Raw genomic sequence first — 25,028 nt, 5'->3', positions numbered from 1 at the left:
CATGTAATTACTAGGATGTAAGCTGGATTTTAAAAGCCCTCAATCAATAGCAGGATTTCTCATTTGATTTCCTACCTCATCATAGGTATAAAGTGCCTTGGACTTCTCATGATCAAACTTGATGTTCAAAATGAGTAACTAAATTTTAAGTTTTCTCCAATGCAAGACCCTTCATGTTCTCATAAGATTAAAAAAAAAAAACACTTTTCCAGTTTAAATATCTAAGATCTAACAGGACAAAAAGTCTCAGGCTGGAGCAGGTCATCTGAATCAACCTGGGTACTATGAAGTCCTCCAAATTTGGCAACAGCAAGTGTTAGTAGCAGAAATAAGAGAGTATTTCATGGGCAAATGCAACAAGTGTCTTGTGATTCAGTAACAAAGATACATGGTCCCTGGCAGAGCAATCTCATGGAAACCGATGTGTTAGGAGTAGGTAATGATTGACTTGCTATTTACAGAGGGCTTCATTAGGCCTTTCCTGCTGTCTTTCAGTCATTACAAACAGTGGCAGCTTTCCCATGTTATAATTACATATTTCTAGATGTAGTTTGAGAAATTCACAAGAACCTGCAAATAAAACCAGAACCATAGTTAATTACCACAATGTTTTATTATTAACACTAATGTATGTAACATTCCAATATAAATTTTTCTTTTATGAAGGTGTTACATGTTCCCTACAACATTTTCAAAAGAAAGTGGCACGGGAAGCACCTTCACAACATTACTGTGTTACTGTTATTAACTTAAGGTGGACATGGTGAAATCTATTAATGGACGTCTCCGAGTACAAAGTTAAGTATGTAACAGATATAGCGACAGAACCAAGGCGGTTCATCCTAAAACCTCAGTGATACTTGGTAGATTTTTAGTTAGAGCTATCCTATATTTACAGCAGTTGCATTGAGAACAGTCTGAACTCTGAGCTGCAAACAGGCTGTCCTATGTTTTTCAAAGTCTTTTTTAAATCAGTGCTGAGTTTACAATAATATGATTATGTTTTCAACCAGGAAATTATATGTTTTCAGTACTAAGGTGGCATTTTTCTTCTTCGAGTTTTCATGTTTATTGTTAGTATGAAAATTGCAATCTTTTAACTCCATTATATATTAAATTTGAGATTTCTAAACTGAATATAAAAACAGAACTAGAGAGAGAATAAATGAGAATTAAAAGGAGCCTGGAGGACAGTAGCAAGGATGTGCAAGCTTTCTGTAATATATCAAACAAAAAAAGGAGGTAAAATCGTATACTGAGTTGGAAGGCACCCATCAGGATTATCAAGTCCAACTCAAAAAAATAGGAATGAGGAATAACTGGAAATTAGTAACTCACAAGTGGCTAAAATAATAAATTCCTTTGTTTTCACTGAGGTTCATTCTAATGAGAGTAATGTAGGGTTTGACTGCAGTGTGAGAAGAGCCACAATAGAAAGTTAGTGCCCTGCCAGCAAGTTTTTTTCCTTTGATACCTGCTGGATTTGCTGTGTGTCTGAGGGACTGTGCATCCCACCCTGCCCGGGGGCACAGCTTCCTCATGCCTGAATCCAGGGCTCCCTCACCAGCCACGAGGCTCGAACAGCTGATCCTAGCCCACAGACTGCCTGAGTGTCTCAGCCTGCCCCGCTGCAGCACATGGACCTCCTTCCCAGTCCTGGTGTCATATGCAAAGTGCAGTGAGTCCCGCTGCCCACTGCCCTCCAGCCATCAGCACTTGACTTGGTGAGGAGCTGTCACACAAGATGCTGTCAGAGCAAGGTGGGGAGGGGTATGCAGTGCCCACATCAGTTCCATGGACTCTCCCTGTCCATGGGAGTCCCAACACAGCTTCAGGCTCAGTTTCATGTATTTCAGTATTTCATATATAGGCACTGAAAGTTCCTAAGGCGGCAATGTATGTACAGCAGAAGCTGTGACTTTATCTTTTCGTTATGCCTTCACACCTCCCATAAAACTGCAACTAAAAGAGAAGAATCCAGCTGACAAGGGAGCTGTCTCTTCTCTGCTTCTTCCTCTTCCTTCTGAGAGCCGGCAAAGATGAATGAGCTGATTCTGCCATGGGAGAGGCAGTTGTCAGGGCTTGCTTTATGGGGGTGCTTCTGGAGGCCTGTAACTTACCTGAGACAACTCAAATACGCTGTCCTTCAATCTTGGTGTTTTCCATTACCTCCCTCATTAGACACAGCAGAAGACCATCTATGTAGTATCCAATAAAACCAGGATATCAAGCACTATTTCAGAGTCATGTTTGCAATACAAATAACTGACAGAAACTCACAGAAGACAGAAAATTGAGACCAACTGTAAATATTAACCAATATTAACCACCAATATTTAAAATTAAATCCTGTGGAAATTGCAGTATTAAAAGCTTGGGCAGATATGGACAGATTCAACTTCCAAAAATCATAGCTGCAGTTAAAAAGAAATAATCTAATACACTGAAACACCTCTAGAGACCAAGTACAATAAAGTTAGCAAGTAGGAGTATTTGTTCCATTTTAGCAATGGAAAATATGTGGAGCCACTTACTTTAGGGGCAAGTAAGACAGGGGATGGCAGTGACAGAAATATTTCTTCTTGGCTTGGTGTAGTGTCATTGCACTGTTATTCAATTTTTAGAACTCCATACGGTGGTGCTGAGAAAAATAAGATAAATTAATGCATTGTTGGATTTCTCACACTTTTCACTTTCTTCAAGCACTATGCCCTTAGCATAGAAATTCAAGTGGGACCAGGGAGCAGTCTGGAGAGAACTGGAGAGGTCTGCCGCCGTAGAGCAGGGTAGAGTGAGAACTAGGCTATTGCTCTAGGAGCACTTGGTACTCTTTGAGTGGAGGGCTGTAGTAGTACCATTCATGTATTTTTTATTTGAAATGCACCCAGAAAATGCCATGTTTCTGGTGCTGTTCACTTGAACAGTCCTAGTATGGAAGTCCTGTCATGCAACATGGGCTGAGGTTTCAGAGCTGGAACTTGAACCATCCAGTGTTTGGAGCATCCATAACACTTGTCTTCTGTCTCATCATGCTTACAGCTATTCAAGTATACATGCTCTCTACACTCACATTATGTTCTAGCACAAACTGAGCAGCTATTTGTCAAAGTGAACTGCAATCCATGGTATAAGAATGTAGTGGATTTATATGAGGGTTCTGAAAAGCAAGGATTCATATTCCGCAGTGATTCAAAGGCAGTTGTAAACCAATCCAAATACACTAAATCTATGCAAACAGGCTATATACAAGTTACTTACAGGTGCTCAAGAAGCATAAGAAGCCATGGAAGGAAATAATACATAAAGAAATACACTGGTAACATTGCAGTAGTGCTGCAATGATTCTGGAAGTCATTGAGATATTGTATAAGGCACATTTTGGAGAGAAGAAAAAACGCAGTAAAGAAGTCAGAGAACCTTTAACCGGTCCGTGAATTTTGGACTTTTAAAGTTTTCAAGATTATCTGTTGTCATGAGAGCTCGAGTCTTCCTTGATGAAGAGAACTCAGATGACTGCATGCGAGACTCAATGCGGTAAGGGGAAATTCTAGGCACCAGAGGACTCCCAGAAAATCCCAGACGTGCCCGGGGCTCCATCAGTGAGCGGGGCGCCGCGCTTGGCCCCGCGGACAGCACCCCGGCGAAGGGGGGAGCCTGGCGGGCCGAGGGGGAGCTTCAGGTGGCCGTGGCAAAGTACGAAAGGTGTCAGCAAGGCTTTAGAAAGCCCGAGAAACACCAGGGGAAGGGCGGGATGACCGGGTCCGGCCGTCACCGCCGCCCCCGCGGGGAGCAGAGGCGGCTGCGCGGGCCTTTCCCGCACATTCGGGCAGGGGCGACCGATGCGGTGAGGCTGCCGCTCCGGTCCGTCACCGCCCCGGCTGCGATGCTCCGGGGCGGGATCGACGCTTCGCCACTCCCCGCAGCCGCCCGGGTGGCCCCGCGGGAAGACACCGGCTGCCGCCCCGGGGCTCCTGGGCCCCTCCGCCCAACGCCTCTCGTCCCCACCCGGGCTCCCCGGCCCTGGCCGCTGCCCCACCCCCTCGGCCACCGCCTTCCCCTCCCCTTCCCCTCCCGGTCCCTCCTCCCCGCCGGCGCCGGCCGTGCCCGCCTCGGCTGAGGGGTGGCTGCCGCTGCCGCTGTCGCTGCCGCTGCCGGCGGCGGCTCCGGGAAGATGTCCGAGCGCGGCGGCTTCTACCGGCAGGAGCTGAACAAGACGGTGTGGGAGGTGCCCCAGCGCTACCAGAACCTCACCCCCGTCGGCTCCGGTGCCTACGGTTCCGTCTGGTAGGTGAGGGGCGGCGGCAGAGGGGCCGGGAGCCGGCAGGTGCAGCCGGCGGGCGGCGAGGACGGACAATACTGGGCAGGCGGGAGCCCCCGCGCCGCGGCGGGGGTCGTGTGCTGGGAGCAGGGGGGCCCGGCGGCGGCAGCGGGGCGGGGGCGTGTCCGCCGGGCACCGGTGTGAGCGGCACCGGAGCTCCCGCCCCGCTGCCCCGGCCGCCGGCCCCGCGGGGCCGGGCATTCCGCGCCGTCACCCGGGTAACCGCGCCCGCCGCCGCCCCGGGGCAGCCGCTGCCCGCCCTCCCGCCGCTGCCCCGCGGGCCGCCCCCCGGGCTCCGGAGTGCCGCCGAGCCGCTCCCCGCGGCCGCCAGCACCGAGTGACCGCCCGCCGCGGGGCCGCTGCCGGCTGGGCTGCTCCCGCCGGAGGGAGAATTGCCCCGAAGCCGAGAATCCTGCACAGTCATGGCGGTTCCGAGCGGGGAGGACGGGCAGGCGGCGGCAGGGCTGGGGCAGGGCTGTCGGAGCGGGGCCCGCTGCCGGCCCGGAGGGCTCCCCGGCGGCCGCGGCCCTTCCAGGCGGGGGATATAGCGGGACATCCCGCGAGGCCCCGGGGCATCCGCGGCGGGGGGAGAGCTCTGTCCGCCGAGACAATGGGAGCAGCCCCGGGAGCGGGGCAGCCAGAGGGAGGAGACGGGGGTTCACCCGGTGCTTTCGGGGGGGATCACAAATTAGGAGAGATTGCCGCCCAAAGGCTTCGGCGTCTTAAGGTTGTTGAAGGGCTTGCCACATGTTGTCATAAAACGTTTCTCTCTCTTTGATAATTCCTACGTCATGTTGGCACTCTCGGGAACTCCCAGTGCAGGTTGGGCTGTTACTTTAGTATTTGATGTACGCTTTACTACGCTTATAAAAGCTTTGAATCAATTTTTGGAGATAATAGTGGCGTTTAAGGGGTTTTTGAGAAAGATCGTGTTTCTTTTGTAAGCTGGGTAAGTGGAATTATGTGAAACAATTCATAATGGGCCTTTAAATACAAGTACTACTTTAAATAAAAGTATTAAAAAAAATTCTTTAGAACTTTACTTTTTACCATGCTCTAAACTCATGCAGTAGTTCTCACTTTTTCTCTCTTCACAGTCAGATACCAGAGAACATTTATGGAGTTTTGTATTAGTTGCTTCATTGTCTAGCTCTGTGAAATGTCCAAGTTTACACATAAGCTAGGAATATGCATTTAAGAAAACCTCCAACACTCAGCAGAAACACTTAGGACTGCTGTGAAGTATCTTTGAATTTTTCTCTTTTTTTATTATTTCTAATTTATGCTTGCACCAGGGAGGTCTAGGCAAATACCATGTGAGTGTTGATACCTTCCGTTGTAGTTAAGCATGTGATCATCTGCTGGGAATAGTTCCGCAAGGACCTAATTTATTTATACTATAAAAATCTTAGTTTGTGAAATAAAAGAGGAGAAAGTAAACTAAGAGCTGGATGGATATACAGTAGCAGAGTAACTACTTTTGTGTTCCAGTTGAAACTGCATTTCTGGTTATTTTCCCTATTTATGCTGACATAGTTTTGAGGGAAAGACCTACTTTACTGAATTTTGTAATGAGATGTCAAGACTTCTGAGAAATTAAAGGAAGTGAAAACATGTCGTGGTTCACTTGCAGCACAGCTGGTGCTTTGGGTTTTGAAACTGTCTGCACAGCCAAGGAAATCCTAGTAATTTTTATCAATTGCAAAGCCTAGGAACTGAGATGTAAAATGGAGACTGGAAGATGCTATGAGAAAGGTTGACTCTAAAATAGACACTTATAAATAGAATATAGCAATAAAATATTGCTCTATATTAATAGTCTTGTTAGCATCAATGAACCATAAACCCAAACAGAAGCTTGAATGTGAGGAAAAGGTATACATCTTTCTGAGAAAAGCCGTCTATTTTTAGTGTCTATTGAAATTGATTTTTTTTCTGTCTGTGTGCATTTGCTTTACCCAGGAGACCTACGAGATGTAACCATTCCCTTGAGTAATATGCTGTATTGCTTCTGTGAATAATTTTACTCCTATTCAGTAAAATATCTAAAAACATATTTAAGTCTTAGAGAAACTACTGGAATTAAACAAATTCTTAAGTGCTTTGATGAATAGAAGCCAAGGTCCTGAACTCTAAATGCTGGCTTTGAAATGGGAATAGAGTTGTAACAAATTTTTTCTGCCTCAGTGAAACTGTTCTCCAGGCTTACCCTTTTTTTCTTTTTTTTTATGGTAAATTATTGGCCATAGCCAGTAGACTTGGATAACAGAATTGGTAACTGGTAATAAGAAACATATTGTAAATACTTGCATTTAAGCATCTTTTGCTTGCAGCTCAAAATCAGTAGAACAGTTTGTGTCAGGAGGCTATGTTTTGGCCCAATTTATTGACATTTCGTAAGTCCGGTAGAATTCGTGTAAGTCCGGTAGAATTCATGTTTGTGTTAGTTGCAGGTGCATCAAATATGCTGTGGAGATAGATATTACTGGCTTAAAACAGATTCACTTTTAGAGAGATGTCTGTACCAAGCACAGTGCTTTTTTATTTGGTTTTTTTGTTTAGGTTTTATTTAGATGTGGAATAGGTAGAAAACCCAAATCTTCTCTACCATAAGGAGCTCTCCTGCTTTTCTCACTTTTTTAATGACATATCACAAAGAACATTTGTTTTTGGGAATCCTCCAAATTCAGCTGCACTGCCAAGCAGAGTTGCACTTTAGCATCTATGTGAATCACAGAGAGAACTGTGAGGTCTCTCCCTCAAGTAGTTAATCCTTGCAGTACTTTTTGTGTTACTCTTACACTTTAGCTCTGTGCAAGGCTTTCTTTTATGTGAACTTTCTCCTGTGGCCATTCAAGCTCACGTATGTGCTGTCATTTGCCACTGTCAGATCTGATTTTTTAAGTTTAGGAAAAAAAATTAAAAGCCCTGGGGAAGGGGCGGGGGGGAGTAGTTTAGTTGCAAGTAAAATTATCATTGGTATCTTCAACAGTACATTTTGATTAATTTTTCTTTTTTCTAGGGGTTGTTTTTTATTAGCAAGTATCAAATTTACATGCACAACTGGTTTGGTCTGGAGTTGTTTTCTGTTTGTGCTATAGCTTTGCCTATCAAGGTGAGGGGGTTTTTTTATTATTAGACAATTATTTTAACTCTTTCTCAAGCTAAAACTTGGTTAAATTTAAAGTTTTCTTGAAAACATGCATTTTTAGTGTCCAGCCTTTAAAGTTGCTTTACCTCTCACAGAAGTCAAGAGCTCTTAAGGTACCAGGCACTAGACCTTCTAACTGAGAGTTTTACAGCATTTAAGTTAAATTAAGCCATTTAGATGGGGAGCAAGATAGTTTACTTTCACAATGTAATCTTAATCTACAACCCTTTCTTTTCAGTTCTAGGGGAAAGAGACTATGTCTCAGGTCAAACTGAATTTTAAATTTTTGTTCCTTATGACTCTGCTTTTTAATATAAGAATTCTGGTTGCGTTTGAGTCTTCCAGCTGTCCCAGTGATATTGCTTATAAACGGGCCATTTAGCCTGGAGCATCTGTGCTTTCCAGCTGTGTTGCACTGGTAGTTCCACTGTGGTTTGGTACCTGACCACCTTTTACTCTAGGAGGTGGTGTTGCTACCTGCTTGAGAAAGAGCTTCCTCTTTTTAAAAAGCTTCTTATTATACCACAAATTATGTAACGTATAGATTTTGGTTTCCTGTTCTTTGAAGTTTTTTTAAAGCCTGTATGCCTCTTTTTATGCCAGCTTTTGTAAACTGTCTTCTAACCTATTTAGTCCTATTTTTGCCTGGGAGGGATTGATGGCATTCTGCAGCGTGCTATCTCTGATCTCTCCAACAGGTTGTTTCCCATTAGCATATTGCAGGATCTGTGTTCTGCCTTCTTTGGAAAGAACAGACCTTGCAAGGTGAACCAAACTGAGTTCAGTTTCTTCCCAACCATAAACTCCTGCACTGTTTCCTCAGAGTCTGTTGGCATCAATAGTACTTACATTCCATCTCTTTTTGATTTTAAGACTATGCAATGCCTAACACCAATTCAGGTGACCTAACGTATTTTTAAGAAGAGGCCTGTTAAGTCGGAGTGTAATGACACAGGCCTCAGTTCAAAAAAAGCAGGAAAGCAAAGCCTGCCTTAAGTCATTTACAACACTTCAGCATCCCTCTATCCTGTTGACTTTAAGCGCGTGAGCACGTGCTTAAGATTCATTAAGTTTTTGTTCTGGCTAATTTTGGGTAAAAATTGGGGAAGGTGGAATGGTGTTTAGGCTACAGTTTTGCTTTGAGGAAGTACAAGTGGAAAAATAGAAGCAGAATGCTCTAATCTTGAAGGTTAACCCCTTCTTTCCTGCCATCCATCCCGTTCTGTGCTTCTGCTTAGATGGTACAGATGTTTTGAGGGCATTAACTTGCATTACTGGAACATAACACTGCTGATACCATCCTTTTCACATTGAGGAACTCTAAGAAGATGCGAAGACAACTCAGTAGCATGTCAGGGTTTTTAAAAGCTGATATAAATTGACTTTAGCTGACAAAGAGGAAAATTCCTTCATCCAAGATTGTACTTGATGATTTCTGGGGGTTTTTTTTAAGTATCTATTTAGTTAGCTGTAGTGATACTGAGTGTATGATTTATACTGTGAGATCAGGTTACTGGAGCTATGGTGTGTATCACTGTAGCACTACATGCTACTCTAAACAGTAAATGCTGAGATAAACTTTTAGAGTAGTGGTAACACACAACTGCTGTGTGTAAATACAGCTGGAAACCGAAGATGGTATAGATCTTTACAGGCTAAATGCACAATCCCGGGCATGTGTAGATTTTAGTGGACTCCCTTTGGATTTCTTTCTGATTAAGTCTTTTGTTCCCAAGGCAAATACAGAGGCTGAACTTCATCTTACAAATGGTTATATTTATTGCAAACTTTTCACACAACGTTGTTAAAATACTGCTGTCCAAGATCTGCTAGGAGTTGTCTATTTTTGGTATGCATCATTCAGAAGGAAAGTGTTGAAGCCTTTCATTAGTTTTGCGGATATTTACAATGGGCCCCTCTAAGTGTATTCAAACACTTGCTTGAAAGCTGAGATGAAGGTTGATATGAGAGTCCAGTCAGAGACAGGACACATTTAAAAGTCAGTATATGTAATAACAATACTTACAAAAAAGGCCTTGAAGGTGAGGTTGCAACAGAGAGGAGAACTAAATAAAAGGAGTTGCATGGTCAATGTTACCAATTAGAAGGAAGATCTTTGCAGTAGTATTGCTGGAGTGAATGGATGAAAACAATCAAAGCAACAAAAAAAGGTTGCAGAGTGAAAAAGACCCTCAGAGGAACATAAAGAAATAGCCATTAGAAATGAGGACACAGTGGGATTTGCAGCTACAAAGCCAAGGAAGGTCAAGAATTTAGCAATTTTTGTGAAAGATGCATGAAGGAAGACAGAAGGGTGTTTCTGAGCAGTGGCTGGGGACACATCACTGGAGAGTTTGTTGAGAGTGGTTTTGTGGAGTACTAGGGTGGAACGCAGATTGTCATTCCTTTGTCTGGTTTCATCCTGACTATTTTCCAGCTGTTGGAACAGTGTAGTTAACTGACTTGGGAAAGGAAAGGGAAGTGGTAATTAGTGGCATCAAGGTCCCTATTTTAAATGAGAATGTCTAAGAACACTTTTAATGAAGGAGATGTTTGTGGAGAAGGATGAGAAAGGCTGAAAATTGCTGTGACAGAGATGTCTATGTAGGGTGCTGTCACTAAGCTTGTGGTGTAGTTTGAGAGCAGATGACACCTGAGTGTGTCTGAGGAGGGTGATAGGAAAGGTGAAGAAAAGACAAGGTTAAGAAGTGGGGAAGACCACTTTGTATTATGCAGGTTTTCTTTCACAGGGAATTAATGAGATCTTTTTTAGAGAAAGGGGAGGCATGGGATGGAAGAGAGATGAAAGTCATGAGGTGAGCCATTTGTGGCAGAAAGGCAGCAAAGGTCATGGAATGGCAGCCTTCTGTGTGGCTGTGAGAATACATTAACAGAGGGTATTCTCTGCAGGTCTCCTCCGTCCTTACTTCAATATTTTTTTTTATGGTCCATACATTCCTGACTACATGAGGCAGCAGTGGCATAGCTGCCTCCTTTCCTGTCCTGCTGTCAGCAATAATTGCAGCTGGGGACACAGTCCCTGTCCCAGACGCCTGAAAGTCTTAGGACCTAGTTGCTCGCTTCAGTACAACTTCACAAGGAGCTGTTTGCAATTTCAGAACCTATTAGTTGGCTTGTATCAAAAATACAGTATCTTAGTTCTGCCCATACAGTCGGGAAGGGAGAGGACATTTCAAAACCCCTACATAACCTGGGAGTAAATTGCTACCATTTCACATTTTGGCTGTTGTAGAGCAAGGAAACAGGAAATGTGAAGGAGAAGTGGAGGGAGAAGTAGGAAAAAGAAGGACAAAATATAAGTGAGATTTTGTCTCTATAGGTTTGTTTAATGTTTTGAAAGCACCGATATTTTTCACGTTAAACTTTATATCCACATTAACTGCAGGCACTTCTAGCTGAAGCTTTGAAGCCCACAATGTGTAACTACCTGTCAGTCTTTTTTTTTTTTTTGAAATGCTGAATGGAACACATTTGCCACTACCACTGTACTGGCTTAGTGGCAGCTGACTGATATTCTTGTTTGCATACTGACATTGGGCTTAGGCTATCTAAAATACATGATTATTTTAGTATCCGTGAGCTGGTTGCACATGCTGAGGAAGCTAACTACTTATGACCCCAACCTTCTGTATGTTTTTCTCACAGCCATGATTTTAAATGCATCATTCCCACTGATATAAGCTGTGCTGTCTCTAGCTTCACCTAAAAAAGTGTGACTACTCCTCTGTAAAGTTATTTAAATGTTTAAGTCACTGTGGAGGCACAGGAGACAGATCAGAAAATAAAGCATGGCTTGTGGATTCAGAGGCTGACTCAGTGATACAGCACTTTTATGATCATGTTACATTGAACAAAAACTGATGATGTATTCACATAAACATGTGGAGAGCAATTATTTTTTAGTATTTTTCAGTGTCTGCTTAAAACCAGAAAACAACATATTTTTATGTCGGTTATAGAGCGATTATGTTGCATATGCAAGAGATATTTTATGTTTAGATTTAGGGGTAAATTAATCTGAGATAATTAACAGTCATTGTACTAAAACCAAAACCACTGATGCTAGTGCCCAGCATGGTGTGCTGGAATAATATCTAAGTGAGGGGATGTTAATTTTTACAGTACAATAACCTGTCATCATCAAGCAAGTGTGTTTTTTTGTCTAATGAGAAGATTAACATGTAGTTTCAGAGCTTCCCATTACTCATCCTCTCACATTTTTTCTTGCTTCCATCTAGTTTTTCTTTATGGTTTCCTTTTGATGCACAAATATGTTGTGATTTGTGTGGTTTAGCAAACAAACCTTACAGCTAGCTCTTAGCAAGTGAAAATCACCAACATGAACTTGCAAAACAGTAACAAAACATTTATAAAGAAGAAACAAATGAACCATTTCCTGAGTTTACTTACTGCTTAACTTAAAATGGCCGTGGGTAGCTGTTTGCTGTTCTCTTGCTTCACTGCCAATAGCTGATATGGTCCATTTCCTGGTATTGGATGGATGTTGTGTGTGCTTTTTTTCAAGACTACTGCATATCTCAATAAAAAGTAGCTTTTTATTTAAATTTAAAATAAATAAAAATTTGGATTTTAAAAAAGAGGAGGAAGATAGATAAGTCTCAGAAGATAAAGCTCGCAAACTAAACTTTGCAAGCAAAAACCAAAATCCATGTTATTCCTGTGATGACTTTCTTTCACTTCCATGACATTTATGAGAAGTTTGAAAAAGGGTTTTATTCACTGTAGTTGTAGAAACCCAAATTACATGAAATTACTAGAAAATGTCCCAGGGCAGGGTTCCTGTGGTCCCTCTTTTCTGTCTTGCTTGCCAGTACATGGTGCAGTAAGGGCTGCCTCCGTCAGTGATGAAGTTCTCTGAGTGTTGATCCTTCCTCAGTTCTTTCCCCTCCAATACCTGCTCACACAGACCCTTCTGCTGCTGTTAGTTGTTTTTCTCGACAATTTAGGATCTTACAAATTAAGAGGACATCTGTCCACAAGGAAGTTCATGTCTCCTCCAGTGGAAGGAGTCAGTGGGTACTTGAAAGGGTGTTGAGGTCTGCAGATAAGAACTCAAAACTGTGAACCTGTGTTTCGAGCATGAATTGCATTTTTGGGTTTTTTCTTTCTTTTTTTTTGGTCTTCCTCTTAACAGTTACGTGTAATGGGGAATTTTCACACGTTTTGGATGAATGTGACCCAGTGAAGGAAAGAAACTTGTGCTGCAGTGAAAGAAACAAAAATAGAATCCTGGAACAATATGGAGGAACACCAGACCCAGTGTCACTGTCATATATGCTGTGTACAGCATTCTGTCCAAGTTTTGGTATAGTGTGTCCAGCCAGTCAAACTTCTGATGATGTAAAGGTAACAGCCTCACAAGCTGAGACACTGAATTACATAAAAAAAGAAAATCGGAAAAGTTAGTCTTCTGGTTTTTGCACCTAACCCCTAATCAGTTGCTTAGATTGCATATACCTAATTAAGTTGGCCAGCTATAATGCTTGTGAAAGACTTTGTAGACAATCAAAATCTTGTGGTTATCCAGAGTGATGGGGATGGAATGTTGTCTGACATGGGTAACCTACAGCAGATGGGAATGTTGCTGGAGACACAAGACTGGCTCCACATACAACCAGCTTTGGGTCATGCCTTCATGCTGCATCTGCTACATCTGAGCTGGCTCCAGGAATGAAGAGAACTCATAGACTGAACACTGCATTCAAGATGAACTTTTTCCAGGCACTGCAGATAGTGCTGTGCCCAACTAGTAAGCCCTCTCCAAGCCCAAAGTGTTAGGAATTTCAGGGACTGGCTGTAGTTCAAGCTGATCCCAGGAAGGATTCTTCCTGCATTGGGTACTGGAGTTTACTAAATAGGATACAAGTTGGCTCGATGTGTGGTTTGTAAGATCAGGCTTCTACAAACAGCCTTCCAGCTGTTGAAGCAAATTTGATCCCAAAGACTAAGTAGCCATAGGGGAATAGTGTGCTTCTAGTTCCAAAGTCCCTGAGGGGTCTGAGCAGGCTGCACACATGAATGCCTGTCTGTCCAGTTTTACTGCTCTGCAACCAAAGAGGATAAACTCCATGGATACTAGGGAAATTACTGTCTGTACAGCCGTAGTTATAAGCATCAGCTTCCAAAATCCATGTCCCATCAAAAGTTAAAAAGCTATCTTGAGACTGTTAAAATCCCATGCTTCTGGCTCTTGAATTTTTGGATTGCAGTGGCTTCCTATGTTCAAACTTTTCTCTGAAATCTTAAGAACTGGGAAAATGTGCTAATAAATAAAAATTGATACTTCATCTAGTGGAACTTCAATAGAATTATTAAATATTGGAGTTGACAACACTAAAAAGGTGAGTCTAATTTAAGCAATGATTGAAAATCACACTAAATGAAAGTCTCTAATCTGTATGAAAATGATGCCATCCCAGCAGAGTAATGGCTTTTTATCCTTGATCTTGAAAAGGAGAGACAGCAAAAAATGTGTCATAACTCTAATGGGTTCTGGGTCAAGAATGATCATATCTGAAAAAGCCATTGCTACAATTGTTACAAAGTTGTTTCTTGTTAACTAAAAAGATAGTGGTAATTCTATTTCTTTCTAAGTTATGATAGAAAGTCTGTCTAAAGTAGTGTTATGTGGCATTGTGAAAACATTTTATTATGTTTTATTTCAATTATTGAATTGTTTATATCTCAAGACATAAGGTTTACTTTTTCTTTCTGAGGTGGAGGCAGAGGGGAGTGAGCAGGCAGCAGTGTGGCACTTAGTTGCCAGCTGCAGTTAAACCATGACAGAGGGCCTCTAACCCTTTTCGTCCCTGTTAAATCGAGCTAGTTAACAGTATAGATTTGGGGTTTTTTTAAGAAGCTGTTTTCAGTCATTTTAATCATGCTGGTTACAGGCCCCCAAAGAAGGGTTTACAGGTGCCAGGCACAGGTGGGCCCATATTTTTGCTGTGACTGGGACCAGAGATGTCCTCTCCAGGGACTACTCTGAAAGCTGAGCATTCATGGGGAAATCACACAGAAAGGGAAGCAACTCATCTTGCCACCTAATAGTTTACTCAGCGGCTGATGAGGGATTCGGGTGACAAATCAGATTGTAGCTATGATGATGTAATAGCAAGACAGATCTAGTCTAAAAATGTGATCACAGAGGCAGTAGCAGAGATCACATATGCAAGTCATCCTTGAATCTGACCAACAAGACAGTTCAAACAACATGAAACTTATTTTTGAATGCTTTACTGTTAATAACTTGAATTATGATGATAGTAAACCAGGCAAGGAAGGAGATTGAAGGCATTAGCTCTGATTATAATTTGGTGCAGTTAGTTGAGTGTGGAGAAACTCATTTAAACCAAATCAGTCCCTGGCCTGTGCAGCTTCAATTCATGATTTCCTGTTGGAGGTCTCAGGACTCAACTTCTCCCTTTCCCTTTCCTTGTCCTTTTTCTCCTCTCTCCATATGTGATTCCATCTTGGGTCTAAAAAGCTGCTGTCATAAGAATTACTGAAGCTAAAAAGATCGTGCTTTGTACCATCTGAAAGCTTTGCAGCCTTGAGTCATATGGAGGATAAAAAGCAATTCATCTTAAAGATCAGTGGTTTTTACATTTGAACATAGAACTGGGAGGAGAGTGATGTTTATCATGATAACAGGATTTAAAATCTAATTCTTCCTAGCCTTATATAATGTGTACAGTATCTCACAAACTGGTACAAGCATGAGTGGGAAGACCTGGGAATTAGCAGAAAAGATGAGATGTTAAACAGACTGCTGTTTTGAGCAATGTTATTTAGTTACCTGGATAAACATTTCCTTTCCCAAAATAATTGGAAAGCCTATAGACAGTATGCATTGGTGAGACTTGGCAGTGTTCTCCAGTGGCTTTGTTGCCCATGACTAAATGCAGAGCAATTACATCTAATCTTTGTTATATTAAAAGCTAAGCATTGGCTTCTTTTTTACTTCTTTAGGTTTATTTGCGCAACCTTCATGTTGTCCCTGTGGCTGGTTATGTGGAATTTAAGATATTTCTGTTGTCAATTCTTCTCACACTGTTTGTTCCTTGAGCTGCTTCATGTATTTAAGCCACATAGCATCCTCATATCCTGAATAACTCTGACCCTGCCCTACTGTTGGAACAAATTTCTCTGCTGTATCCCTTCCATCCACTCATCAGAGTGATACCAGTCTTCTCCTTCCTATGGATTCTTTCTGCTGCTCAGGAAGTGCCCTTTCTGAGTTGCTCAGCAAAACCACAGCACTCTACACCTTTAAAACTTGCCAGAAGATCAGCTTCTGTGATTCTTGCAAGAAACTAGCTAAGTAATCTGCTTATCTATTTCATTTATCTCATGAGTGACTCCCTCCTTCCATAGTGCCTGCAGGAAACTTGTTGATTAAATCTACTTACTTCTATTCTGTCTTTATTAAATTCTGGGTTGGCCTCATGGAGGTTGGGTGAATTCTAGGAAATCACCTTTCAGATTCCACTGTTCTTCCTGCACCTTTGTTGATTATATCCTTTGTTTCTTCTGATTAGAAACACCACCTTGTCCTGCAGATAAAGGCTTTGCTCTTCACTTGGCTTTTCATGACTTCAGCATAGCACCAAATATGTGTAAGAGTCCACCTATTTGGAGCTGATTGTAGGCTCAGTGTATTAGTTTGGGAGCTACTCCAGGCACGATCAACGTTTTTTGTCTCTAGCAGGTGTGTCCTACAACAATTTGTAGGAGTGTTTAAAACACTGTGCAGAAGTTAATAGCATTTGATGTGACTGATGACTGTTGTCATTCTACTCTTTGCATTTTTCATGTTGTCTAATTTTTGTGTTTGTAACTCCAAAAAAGTTCTGTAAGATAAATGTGTCAGAAGGCTCTTGACCTGTTAGTACTCTCTAGCAAGTACAGATAGTGTTATCCACACTTCAAACTGAGAATTTCCAGGTATTTTAATTGAATACAATTACTTAATAGATAACAGTAACAATTGAAAGAAACTTTTTTCTTCGTAAGAGGAGGTATCAAATAGAATCTTTTTATAATTGTACTATGTAGTGTCATGAAGTAATACATACAGGGATCATTTTTATTCCTGCGCTACATATCAGACATCAGTTATTTGTGGCTTGGGCTTGTCATGTCTTTCTAATGCCCAAAAAGAGGGGGTCTCCCTCGCTTGCAAATATTGACTTGTATATTTAGTGTCCTAAATATAGAGTATAAGATGTGCCCATTGTTCACGTGCTGGGAAAGGCATGGCCTTGGTTATATCAACATCCTAATTTGATACCAGTTTGGGGACATTATCGTCTAGCAAGCTAATGTTACATAATAATTAACATTCATAGACACAAAGGCAGTGTTCCTCTAATTAGTAAAGGTTCCAATTTGCTCAGTAAGAACAAACTTCAGTTTGAATCCCCATATTCCCTACAAGCCTTGCCTTGGAGCTGGAGGCTGGAGCTGCACTAATGGAGCTAATTGTCTGGTTACTTTTCCTGCCATTTGGGGAAAGGGTTGCCTGGGGATGAATTCTGAACAGTACCATAAGCATCAGTAATTTGCTGGATGGAAAACAAGGGACCTGAGTTCAAACACTCAGGAGTTACTGCTGACTGGCTCCCTGGTTGCAGTCCCTGAGTATAAGGTGAAAGAGGGTACAGGAAGGGGTAAGAGCCCTCAAGAGAGTACAGGTTCCTTCAGTGAACTGGTTGAGTGCTTTGCTGTAGAACATCCCATCAACGTGGACTTTTTCTTTCCCTCTTCCAGCTCAGCTTATGATACCAAAACAAGACAGAAGGTGGCAGTGAAAAAGCTTTCAAGACCTTTTCAATCACTTATCCATGCCCGGAGGACCTACCGAGAGCTTCGGTTGCTTAAGCACATGAAGCATGAGAACGTAAGTGGAGAGTGAGTTCTTTCCTTTTGGATTTCCATTACAAAAGTTTACAAGATAGGCTTAATTTCAGTTAGGTACAATCTTTTTCAAAAAGTACATGCAACTGTCTATGATGCCTTTTCCTGGTCTTAAAATCAAGAGTCAAACACGGTTAGAAGGTGAAAAGGGATTTTACCTTGGTATTTATTTTAAGGATCCTTAGGTGCACACATCCAGGTTAAATGCACTGAAATGCACACCACAATGCCCCCAAAAGATCTGGTATAACATTATAGGTCTTACTAATTAGCATATGTATCAAAAATTCCCCAATGAGAAGCTTGAATGGGCCCCCCTCCCCAAGGAGCCTTCCCCTGGATGGTTCTATCTTGGTTTACAGAATGGGTTCTGGAGAGGACCTTGGGGTCTGGGGCACACTAACCCCTACCTACGAAGCTTCTCAAATGTTTAGCCTCCTAGCTTGACAAGCAAGTCCAAGAATGTAGGCAAAAAGCACTAAGAATACAGAAGTAGTAAAAAGGTGTAACAGGGGTATAAAAGAAAAGGCAAAAAATCTTCATGGCATCATCTAGCTACCCAAGATACCTGGACCTAGCCATCTTAGGTGTAGTCACTGGACTTCAGAAACTTTCAGTGACAGGCTGCATTTTTATTTTAAAAATACCTAATTAAATCTTGAACATGAGGTTAATGAAACTCAAAACAAGTCATCCTACTCTTCTCTAACTAAAGTAATAAAAGTGTTCTACTCACTACTGTTGAAACATCTTGAAACATCACCCCAGGAAAAAAACCCCACACCTCAAACTTGCTTTTGCTGTATTTGGATTCTGTTGAGAAGTTAAGGGAAGATTAGTCTCATTGCAATTGACAACAGTGTAATAGTTAAATGAAAGACAGTAGACCTTGAGACCCCACATAAATGAGTACCGGTCTAAGTTTATGTGGTAAACAGTTGATTTCAGTGGAGCATCCACTTGCTTAAAGGTAGCTTGATGACTTGAAGCCTGAATAAAATACAGTTGATTGAAAAGTATCCTGGAGAAAGGATAAAAAAGTTAACAAAAACAGACCAAGAAAACTCATGAAAGTGTGCATAATCTACAGTATAGCTATTGTATAAGGCATGTGTCAGCTTTTCTGTAATGAGACATTACTTCTGCCTTTGTTTTTACTCTTTGTAATTAAGATTGTAATTAAGATGGCTGAGGTGATACCTTTATAGACCATTTTATCATTTTTCAGTATGACCATATGTCATGTTTTTGTAAGTTTCATCCCAAAATGCTGAGCACTGTCAGTACAAATTCCATGTTGCTTTACAGGTTTGTAAAAATAAAATGTCACTTCCTTCGCCTTCTTTCACCTGACAGGTTATAGGACTGCTAGATGTTTTTACACCTGCAACGTCAATAGAAAACTTTAATGAAGTGTAAGTAAAATTTTTTAAATCATTCTGACTAGTTACTAAGTAATTTAATACCATTCTGGTTTTAAAAAGGAAGACCATACATTTCTAAAAGACTTGCAGCCACAGTCAGCTTTGTAAAAATCTTTTTTCAACTTTCCCACAAAAGAGGAGGCAGGGAGATGGGCCTCATTTTTGTACTTTTCTAAATGATAATTTAAATTATTTAAATTAGATTAAAGTTATACAGTAAATGATTTAATGTTGCATAAATGCCAACAAACTTTAAACTTTTCCAGTTCAATTGTGTGTTTATAACCTGTACATTATTTTTTCATTGATAGATGGTAGAGTTCAGGGATGTAGGAAAGTATTCTGTTAGTTAACTGAGACAAGGTAAACTTAGGCTGGAGTCTTGGCTAACCTAAAACTAGGTATATTTTGGTGTGACTCAAGCATACAATTTATGCTGAGTTCCTTTTGGTTTACATAATTGTACAAGCACTTAGGTAAACAATTTAGCAGAAGAAATAATAATTAATATGTTTTTGTCTCCACGGAAATTAGTGACCAAACCCCTTTGACTCTGGGGCAAAATTACACAAATGGAAATTGGGTATGAGAGATGCATACTTTTGCCCCAGCAGCGTATTTGGAAAAGAATCAATGTTTCTGCAAAATTTGTCAAAAAATAAAACTTCCAGTGGGAACAGGGAGGGAAGTTACACAAAACACTCTTTATTTCTACCACTCTAATATTACCCTCCATCATCCGATATTCCAGGGCCTTGCAGGTCCTATAGTTTTGGTGCCTCAGGCTGCCACTTCGATGTTGGGTGAGGCTTCCTCTTCATCAAAAAATATGTTGCATGTATCACTGCTGTAGTGTGTCACGGAGAAAACAGAGATAAAAGATTCTAATATACTGTAAGGACTTTTCTTTTTCATTATATTAAGTCTCATACCAGTGATGGCATTATTAGAGCTCATGGCTGATTTAAAGGATATAAAATGTGTTACTAGACAGTGGAAAAGGAACCTACATGGCCTGTGTAGATACTTTTCTAGAAGATTTATGTTCTGCCATTCTGTGGTTTTTTTCTCACTGTTTTACTCTCACAGATATCTTGTGACAAATTTAATGGGTGCTGACCTGAATAACATTGTGAAGTGCCAGAAGTTAACAGACGATCATATACAGTTTCTCATCTATCAGTTACTTCGAGGTCTTAAGGTACTGTCTGAGTCCAGGAATCTAAATGTTGTAGTAATGAGTCAGCAATCTAAATCTTGTAGTAAGGACTGGTTGGTTGCAATGAGAGTACTTAAACACTTTTTTTTTTAATATCTTAAAAGTGCACAAATAGCAGCAATAATTTCAGAAATTATCAGGTAATTTTCTAACCAGAAATAAACCCCCAAGCCTACCAATGTTTACATGCACAATACACGTGATACTCCCCTTGAACATTAACTTTAGATCAGTGTCTATTTCAGGTCCTACTGCAGGACAATAATATGCTAGATAATGTTTAAAAAATTCTGAAGAATGTGAAATGGATAAAGAACAATATGGAAAGTAACTCACATTTGTGCTTTGAAAGACATGAGCCACTTTGAAAAACCACAGTCCTGATTTTTGTAGAGAGTGTCACATGGGTGAAGAGATAACCAAGTTAGTTGGGTCCCTTGTGAAATGTCTGGAAGTAGAAATTCATCCCAGCAATGTACAATGCTGCACACAGTCACTTAGGATTTACTCTGCCTGTGAAGTCATTGTTTCCTTCAATCATACCAGTTAAAATTTATACTCTTAAATAACACAGGCGACGGGCAATGAATCTACAGCAAAATTTTCTTCCAAAAGAATCAAAATATGTGTCATTTTGCTGATATTTAACATACAAGTGTCTATAAACAGGGGAAGGTGGAGGTAATGCTTCCCATTACTAGGTGCTAAGCTTTTTCTCAGACCAGTATGGATTTTCCCAAGATACCAGCAAACAGAAAAGAGAGGTCAGCAGCTTTACTAGCTAACTTAACAGTAATTGATATTTTAGGCACAGAAAATAATTATATGTTTGAAAGCAAGCCATGGTAAATACTGGCTCTGAAATATACTTACTACATGACTTTCAGCAAGTCACCTTGTGCCTGAGACAGTAATTCTTATTCATGCATGCAGATTCCATCACTTTAAGTACAGATTTTAGTGAATAAAAATTGCAAAACTGAACCCTTAATTGCTTTGTCTCATTTATGTGAGTTAATAGCTTGGTTAGGAAGATGGATTCTGGCATTAATTATCCTCCTTGTGGTTTTGAATATAAGTCTATGTTGTGTCAAAGCTAAATAATAGTAAGAACTGTGCTCTAAGTGAATATTAATTTCAGAAATGCATTCAGGTGCATTTCTGGCTCTGTTTGAAAGGGGAGGGGTTGCTGGTGGCTCCTCTCTTCTGGAATTGAAATTCTCATGTCTCATTAGTCAAAGAACATTTGATCATGTATATGACTGCTTGGTGGCACCGGGAGGGGCTCCTGTGGTTGTCTCAGCAGAGCGGGGACACAGCTCCTGTTGCAAGCAGTGTTTTGGTTTCCTGTTCATTCAGCTGCTTACAGCTGCTGTGAGGAGCACTGAGAGGTGACCCTGCCTTCTGGTAAACATGAAGAATGCCCTTGTGTTCTCTTTGGGTTTTCCCAATTGCTGTACAGGTTTTGTGTATAATTCCTTCTCCTAAAAAAGGTGGAATCACGTCTAGAGAATAGAAGGTTTCCAAGGTCTGGCCGATCCTGGTTGATAAGATCATAGGTAAACTTGCTGTTAATCCTAACTAGAGAACAATAGGCAATGACAGAGTAAGCTTTTCTCAGTTTTTGATTTTAAATGTTTTATGTAAAATAGCAGAGACACGAAATAGCCACTGAAATACTGCTTTGAAAGTGGACTTGCAGTAATGCTGTGGGTATTTTAGGTGGGTATTTTGGTCACTAACCTGTCCCAGAGTGCAAGTGTGGCTGCTTTCATCCACATCAGTGTTCACAGTATGGGAAGGTAACTTACATCACGTAGGAGTCAACCATGCTGCTCCCTAGGCCACTGATTGCACTAGCCACTAGCTGATCAACATGGACATCCAGAGAAGGCTGGAACAAATTCCAAATTGGTAGGAGACTTTAAACAGAAGAATCACTGTGAGTGCTGCCTTTCATGATAGAATCTAGTCTTCATGGTTACCTTTCTTGAAATACCCAGTTCTGGATAAGACAAAACAGGGAGGTTTTGACGTTTGACATACCTCTGAAAACATGGGATGACGTAAGTATTTTCTGTTTATAAAACAGTCAGTCTCAGAAGTAAATAATAAGACAAGTGGCTTTGACCTCCTTCACCTCTAACTTCAAATTTTACCTTTTTTTTTTCTTTTTTTTTTTCTTCACAGTATATTCACTCAGCTGGAATCATCCATCGGGTGAGTTCAGTCTTTGAGGTAATGAAAATGAATGTAGTGTGTCCCTCTGTGCATCAAATGTGTTGCTAAGACATAGTTACAATATATTTTAAAAGGTTGAAATAAGTACTTGACTCTCTGTGTTCTGCTACAGGACCTGAAGCCCAGTAACCTAGCCGTAAATGAAGACTGTGAATTGAGGGTAGGTATCATGCTGTCGTAGCAAAGAGTGTTGTGAAAACTCTCAAGATGACAGTTTCCTAAAAAAACATTAATTACCATTTTTATGTCTCATTCCATTCATTTCAACTGTTTGCTACTTGCTCATTTCTGTGAACATGTGTTTTCTCCCAAATGTTAATTTAGTATGAATGCAAATATCTTTGCAAAATCCCTCTGTACCGCACAGATGGTACATAGATAATAGTTTGGCCCCTGCATGAGTACTTAATGGAGTTTATCTTGAGAGTCTGACCTGTGATATGTATCTGCATCAGCCATGTATAGGTGAAGCCTTGTAACAACTTTCATTTTTGTATCTATAGAACATACAAGCTAAATTAAATAATGACGGCGAAAAATATATCATTATTACCAGTTACAGGCAGTAAGACAAACAAACAAACAAATAAAACTCAACCAACCAAAAAGAATCCTGTAATCCTTGTTTCTCAAATGCTATTTTGATGTACACATCTATATAAATACATCTCTTGGTGTATATGTGTGATATGATACTAGATAATAAGTATGAGACTCTGGAGAAGGAAAAGATGTCTTGTAGCTTTCTAAGCCTTTAAGCTTAAGAATGAGAAGTTAAACATTTCTCCATGACAGCCAGAAACATCTTTATTCCTGTTTCTAAGACTCTGATGTAATCACTTTATTCCAGCTGCAAAGGATTTAAGAAAAGACTCCAAATACTACAAGATCAGCAAAAAATCACAGTAATGAATAAGAGCAGTGCAGTTAGGTTCTTGCACTAATCCGGATCTGTGGTGAGAAACTGTAGTTCCTGTTTGATTTAGTGACACTTGCAGATGCTCAGCAAGTTTCATGATTATCTCTTTAATGTCTTCATGCATGTATGTTCAGCATCTGTGGAATTTTGTGGGTCATCTGTGTTTGATCATGTACTCTAAAATGTGTGCTATATTTTTGTACTGTAAGTAAAGGAGACTTTTACTGGTTTTTTTATATTATTATGAAATCTGTGCACCTCTCTGTCTAGCATTTTTTACTCTGCTTTCTGCTTTGTTTATATTTATAGCTTTACTTCCTCAAAGTATTTTCAACAGAACAAACTAGTGGATATTTCCAAGTACTAACAAAAAGGAAATAGAAGCAAAGAGAAGGAAAGTGTGTGTGTGCATACATTTGATAGAAGGGATCAGCTGTTAAGGAAAAATATTGCTAAAACCCTTATAAAAATAAGGGCACATTTGAGTTTCATGCCATTATTTGTGCCTTGTTTGCCTCATGCATTTTTCGTCTCTTACTTAAGAAATAAATTATGCTTTTAAACAATATTGGAAGTAAAGATGTTAATTATTTATATCTTAATATTTTTCTTCAGGCTTTGTGTATCTTTTAATTGGATTATAACTGAAGAATTTTGAATTACACTCTTGAAATTTTCTTATTCCCTATGAAAAGGATTAGCCATCAGCTTAATAAATAATCCTGGATCTCATCACAGGAGATACTCAATGATCTTATTCACACTTCTATGTGAAGAGATGATTAACAGCACTGGGGCTCAGATGGTACCCTTTCACAGCAGTCTCTCTTAGAGCTAGGGTCCGTAACTGGTGGGACATAGACTAACCAGAAAACAGAATAGAAAGCAAAGAAATGAGCTGGGAAAATTCAATTGAAGTAACTTCTCGTCAGTGTAAACTTAGCAAGGGAAAGCATCTGGAGGGGAACACTTTGCAATCAAGCCTCTGTGTACATAAACAGAGCTCCTTTGTTTGTTTTGGTGGGCAAGTTCTATTGAAAACAAATGGGGTGTGATTTACATTTACATTGTTACACAGGATATACATTTCTCTCCTAGTGGCATCGGGATAATGTGTGACTTGAGTAAATGCTTGGACGTAAGAAAATTAGACAACAGAAATTCTGCAGATTTGTGATCAGCTCGTTTGGTCTTTAAATGGCCACTGGCACTTGCTGTTGGCGTTTTACACAAATACTCCCAGTTGATAATAATATTTCATTTTTTTATAGCAACAGTGTTTATTTTTAGTAAATGAATGTCAGTGGAAAATTGAACTCAAGGTGAAATATAAAGTCTGTCTTGGAGAACAAAGTGCCAGGTTCATTGCAGTGGAAATATCTTTATGCAGCAACAGAGGCTGCAGGGATACAGCAGGAAGAGCAGATGAGCTCCTCTGCAGAGTGCTGCTGTTTTACTTCACCAAGAGTGAGGGACTATGGAAGACTCAGAAATGAGTAATGGGAAAATCAGGACCTATAATAAAAGTGAAAGGGGATTTTTTTTAAATCACTATTTTATTTTTATTCTGTAGATTTTAGACTTTGGTTTAGCTCGTCAAACTGATGATGAAATGACTGGATATGTTGCAACAAGATGGTACAGAGCTCCAGAAATTATGTTAAACTGGATGCACTACAATCAAACAGGTAAACTGAGAAGACCTGTATTTTGCTACAGCTGGATTTAGTGATAGTTTTAAACCAAGAAGCAGCTGTGTTTAAGGATCTCTTTGATTCATTTGGCACATTTCTGTC

At 40.5% G+C, this 25,028-nt stretch overlaps 1 protein-coding gene across 2 annotated transcripts in view; it reads left to right on the top strand.

Annotated features, from left to right (window-relative positions):
* Positions 1–3,913: 3,913 nt before the first annotated feature.
* The window catches only part of MAPK11 (mitogen-activated protein kinase 11), a 31,977-nt gene continuing 10,862 nt past the window's right edge, over positions 3,914–25,028 (top strand). Inside the window, exons 1-7 of one of the 2 annotated variants that reach the window (XM_039570798.1) lie at positions 3,914–4,284; positions 17,283–17,412; positions 18,786–18,844; positions 19,943–20,054; positions 22,263–22,292; positions 22,426–22,473; positions 24,806–24,920. In XM_039570798.1, coding sequence (XP_039426732.1) covers positions 4,172–4,284; positions 17,283–17,412; positions 18,786–18,844; positions 19,943–20,054; positions 22,263–22,292; positions 22,426–22,473; positions 24,806–24,920 — 607 coding nt within the window. In that variant the 5' untranslated portion in view covers positions 3,914–4,171. Of the gene's footprint in view, positions 4,285–12,299; positions 12,858–17,282; positions 17,413–18,785; positions 18,845–19,942; positions 20,055–22,262; positions 22,293–22,425; positions 22,474–24,805; positions 24,921–25,028 lie in introns of those variants that run through there. The other variant, XM_010395536.3, reaches the window with a different exon arrangement.

The sequence above is a fragment of the Corvus cornix genome, chromosome 1A (assembly GCF_000738735.6).
Source record: "Corvus cornix cornix isolate S_Up_H32 chromosome 1A, ASM73873v5, whole genome shotgun sequence".
Classification (NCBI taxonomy): Eukaryota; Metazoa; Chordata; class Aves; order Passeriformes; family Corvidae; genus Corvus; species Corvus cornix.
This window is presented reverse-complemented; position numbering and strand designations above follow the sequence as displayed.